Here is a 4,757-nt window from a genome sequence, read left to right as displayed (position 1 = left end):
GAAGATTGAATAAACCAGAAACAGAACCGCCCAATATACATAAGAAGCTACAGAGACAATTGACTTTGAATCCCGTCTTTGATCCTCGACTTCATCAATTGAGACAGTACCAGCAGGCATCGCAGACAAGCTCGTTATCGCAGCAACCTGCGATAACGTCTTCCACGGTACAGCATAGACCTCTAACTAGACATTCTAGTAACGAATCGGCATACAGGGTTGGCATGAAGTAAGTTTCTGCATTTTCCATTATTTTTATAACGTTCATTTTTATATTTAATACGTCAAATGGTATAGTAATCAACTCGGTGCACGTCGGATAGGCCTTAGCTATTTCGAGGAATTAATATTTGCGAAAAAGTATAGTGAAAGCTTACAGTTTTGCAAAATAGCGTATCATATACTTATTAAATGCTAGAATCAATGATAAAACGAAAACGAGAAAACGATGACAGTTGCCTATAAACGATAAAAATATGTATATACATGTTACAATAAAAATCCGAAATCAGTTGAAACTAATATTTTAGTATAGTCGAAATTATTTTCAACTAAGGTCTCTGATCGATACTAACTTTAATTTGTCGATTCTAAAATTGACCGAATGTTATCAGTCTATATCGGTATCGCGTAAAAATCATTTAGTCATTAACAATTCTAACTTACTTGCGATAGCATTAACCTGACCGTTAAAATCTAGGATAGTAATCGAGTAATAACCGGGATGTACAGAAAAAGGTAACAATTTTTTGATATTTTATTTGTTAGAACGTGGCATATTCCCACGGCATTTTAAATTACGAAAGTTTCCCTTCTTTTCGTAAAATCATCGCGCCTTGAAGTGCAATTCCCTTTGTGACGATTGTTACGCTTTATCCAGTGGAATGTAGTTTTAACTAACCACACTCTAGATTCTATTCTTCAATTCTAGAACTAACTCGTGAAAACTAGTATCGACGAGAGGGCTTAGTTAAAACTAGCTCTGACTAGTAAAATCTAGCTTTTTCATCGACTGTTTTCGAATTCTGGCAGTAACATGCATATTTACTAGTTAGCGGGTTGGTACTCAGGCAGCACAAGGACAAGAAGGTTACTCCGTTTGTTACATCTGACTTCCACTTTTCATGCCTTTGAAATCTATACTCCTGACGAGTAGTAAAATCTGTTACAACGGCACGTTCTTCTTATCTTGTGTTAAATAGTTAGCGCTAATCTTATATCTACGCTGGTGCTTTCTCTTCGTCCACTCTTGTCATCCAGTAGTAGATCTATTACACCATGACCAGTCAGACCCGCATTCCTTCCGACTGTCAATTTACTACGCAGAGATAAGAAGATGGCTAGTGGAAGGAATACAGGTCTCATTGATCATAGGACGATCGTAAAAATATAACGCACCCATGATTCACCGGAAATATCACATCTATGCACGCCACTGACACATAGTCACAGAATTAGCGTTAATTTTTTAACCTTTAACTACTATAGAAACGAGTGAAAATTTTTCGTAAATTAAAGTATTTTCTTTTAATTATTATCAATCGAAAATCGGCCAACTTTTTGTTAAAAATTTTTGTAACCGGTAACTATTTCAAAGTTAAAGGCCATACGTACGCGCGTATTATCTTCATCTATCTTGCAACCCTAAAAAATTCGTCCGAATCGGACCTTCTTTGCGAATTCTTCTTATTGCAGCAAAAGAGGAATATATTTCGATAATTTTGAAAATTGTTTACGTTTATGACGAGTAAGCAATTAGCAATCATGATTTTACTCATTTTATCTTAACGCGATGCATTTTATGACAATTTTTATCGTGCATTCTGTTTTCTTTCTCATTTTAAATTGAACTTTCTTGTTCCTGTGCTGCTTTGCGGTCCATCTTCTCGTCGCTACCAGTACAGTACCAGGCAAGTATGGTACCGATAACAAAATGACGCGATATCGCTAGACCAGTGTGCAATGAGTTAGATGAAAATTACTATGGATTATTATTTCACGTGTCGTAAGTAGATAAAAAATGATTTGTGTTTGATTGTTCAGTTGGGAACACTCGGAAGGAGGACAGTGTCATCCGCACGTAACGCGTATCGCTTCGGCACCAGATTCGTATCAAGCTTGGTTACCAAATAATTCAAATATGGCTTTACCATCGGGATCAAATCAGCGGTTGGGTGCTTCGGATCCACAGTTAAATGTCGTTACGTCTCCTTTATACTCGGCTATTCCATCGGATATGCTAAGAGAATTCCTCGATACCAGAACAAAAATACATTACCATTTGGCGAATATTTTCCCCGAAGAACATGTGAGAACTGCTATGCTACTTCACCCATTTGAAACCGATCCAATAGAAATCTGTGTTGCTATTTTGAAAATGTATCCACAATAATGGAGTAAAAATCATTTCGTACGTTTATTTAATTTATATTTATTAAATGAATATATAGTATATATATATATGTATAATTAACAGATTTTAAAGTGATTTTAAATATTTGAAAATTACCGTAATATTCAGCGAAACGAACAAGAATATTGTGAAGAGAATTAAAGGAATATTCGTTGTATAATTAATACTTCTTTTAAACGTGACTAAATTTTATTCGTCTTGCAAGAAGAGCAACCGAACTGATAAATTTTTGTCTAATTTCAAATACCTAAATTAACGATATATGGCTTTATTCGTACACGGTTAACGATTTACGACGTATTCGACGTTGAACTATCCAAATATCTCTGTTCAATGAATAATCAGAGAAATGTAAATGTAGCGAACTAAAATTCTGCTATAATCTACTTGCAACGCTATCTTTATCGAATTACAGAATTTTGTATATTATACATTCCTGTGAGCGATAAATGACCAAGCGTTATGCTTATCGTTTTATAGATGATGTGAAAAGAAAGAGGAAACTACAGGAAATATCCTTTTAGTGTACATTTCGGATGTACATTTTGACAATGGTCTACAATTGGAACTATGTTATTTGGATCTGCACGTTTCTTTTTCTGATTTATTAAATAAGAAACTTCGGACTATGAATACAGTCGAATTTGTCGATTTTGTTCATAAAATTTGCGACATTCCTTATTTTTTCCCAATCTCTCATTTATAATTAGATACTACCGATTTCAAATTTTCCGTTACAGAAGACATCGCGGAACTTGAACGTTTTTTTACTTGAACATTTTGTTGATATTAATCGTCTACGTGTAAAACTATAAATCATTGTTTTAAGTATTTGAAATCCTGTCGCTATATTTAATATGCTATAAGTAGGATATAAGTGTAACAGTTTAAATACTCTCTTCGTCAATTCACTGGACAGTAACGTCATTTATCGAACATTATAATAGAACATTGATTGAAGGTTAATTAAACGGATCCGGTGGATCAGTGAGATCGAATGAACGAGACTGTTGCGAGGTACCCTCTCCAAAACTGCCCGAGCTCGACTCAATTTTATCGTTTGAACGCAACATCGACGAAAAGATAAAAACAAATGAAAATTCGAATATTCCAGCTAATATCGAACGATGAAATATTATTTTGTTCAATAAATAACCAGACACTTTTTTAATTCTCACGCTTCGCTCACTTTTATTAATTGGCGAGAATAAAGATCGATTCGTATTATCCGTTCAGACGAATGCACAGAGTATTTCTATCATTCGCGTTTGGTCCGTGTTCGATGTTAGTCTTAAGACATCTTTCACAGAGTAACCATCGATTGAAGATGTGTTTACATTTATTCTTGGAAGCTCGATGCCGTATTATTTTTAGACGAAGAGGGGTAAAGAATTAAAAATCGTCGTCAACGCTAGAACTACCAAAGGTAAAATAAGTCAAAACGACCTGTTTTAGTTTGTTAAAAAGGCAGTTGCTTTTGGCAAAATTGATTTTCATACCGCTTTAATTATCATCGATAATGCGTGTCATATTTAGATGCTCATTACAGATCGGTAGTTCTAGTGTTAAGAAAGAGAAAAGTTCTCCCAATACTTCAGGTTCAATGCACAGCCTCGACGTTTCTACGAGAAAAATCGAAAATTCCGTTAAAGGACAAAATACAGTTTTCACGGAGACTATAAAATGTTGCAGAGGTTATTATCGTTATAGATCGTCGCGTCTCGTGCCTCTCTCGTTCACGATTTTTCTCCCAAGTATGTACGCATTATATGAACGTGTAGGTTCAAACACTTTCGTTAGATGGAGATATTCTTGCCGAAAACGTCGGCTTTCATATGCTGGAAACGAAACGTGCCTGAACTGATTTGCGATCCTATATATTATAACATTAAGCATGTCAAACTCGTTTTCTACCACTGGCCACGTATTAAATATTACAGATGGGCCACGTTATGAAAAATAACTCGAAATGAAAGTCAGATTTTTTAACATTAACATTGCAGTTACGTATACAAAATAACACGTGTGCGAAGTACATCGTGTTACAGAAATACATACGAAGTATAGAAGTTGTGTTTTTCAAGTTTACGTTATTTAAATAAATTTATATAATCTTTTTGAGAAAGTTTGATAGTTTTTCGTAAGTGAAATTATCAAAATTTGGTTGAATTTGTCGAGACCCGTGGTGATTTTTAAAATTGATTTCACATACTGATCCGTCGATCTTGATCTTTCCATAGTTTTATCATTTTTTAAAGTTGAAAATAAAGTTATTCGCGCAAATATGCGTTACGTGATTGCAGATATGCGAAATCTGTAAATATTTGAATATTTACTAGAATAC

The 4,757-nt window shown here is 34.5% G+C and overlaps 1 protein-coding gene across 1 annotated transcript in view; it reads left to right on the top strand.

Moving 5' to 3' along the window:
- Positions 1-2,392, top strand: part of Regnase-1 (zinc finger CCCH-type containing protein regnase 1) — a 91,982-nt gene extending 89,590 nt beyond the window's left edge. Inside the window, exons 7-8 of the mRNA XM_017897263.1 lie at positions 1-229; positions 2,044-2,392. The exon at positions 1-229 is cut by the window's left edge and continues 27 nt beyond it. Of these exons, the coding sequence (XP_017752752.1) occupies positions 1-229; positions 2,044-2,392 (578 nt within the window). The remainder of the gene's footprint in view (positions 230-2,043) is intronic.
- Positions 2,393-4,757: the final 2,365 nt, after the last annotated feature.

This window comes from Eufriesea mexicana, unplaced genomic scaffold, assembly GCF_001483705.2.
Source record: "Eufriesea mexicana isolate 0111107269 unplaced genomic scaffold, ASM148370v2 scaffold484, whole genome shotgun sequence".
In the NCBI taxonomy this organism is placed as follows: Eukaryota; Metazoa; Arthropoda; class Insecta; order Hymenoptera; family Apidae; genus Eufriesea; species Eufriesea mexicana.
This window is presented reverse-complemented; position numbering and strand designations above follow the sequence as displayed.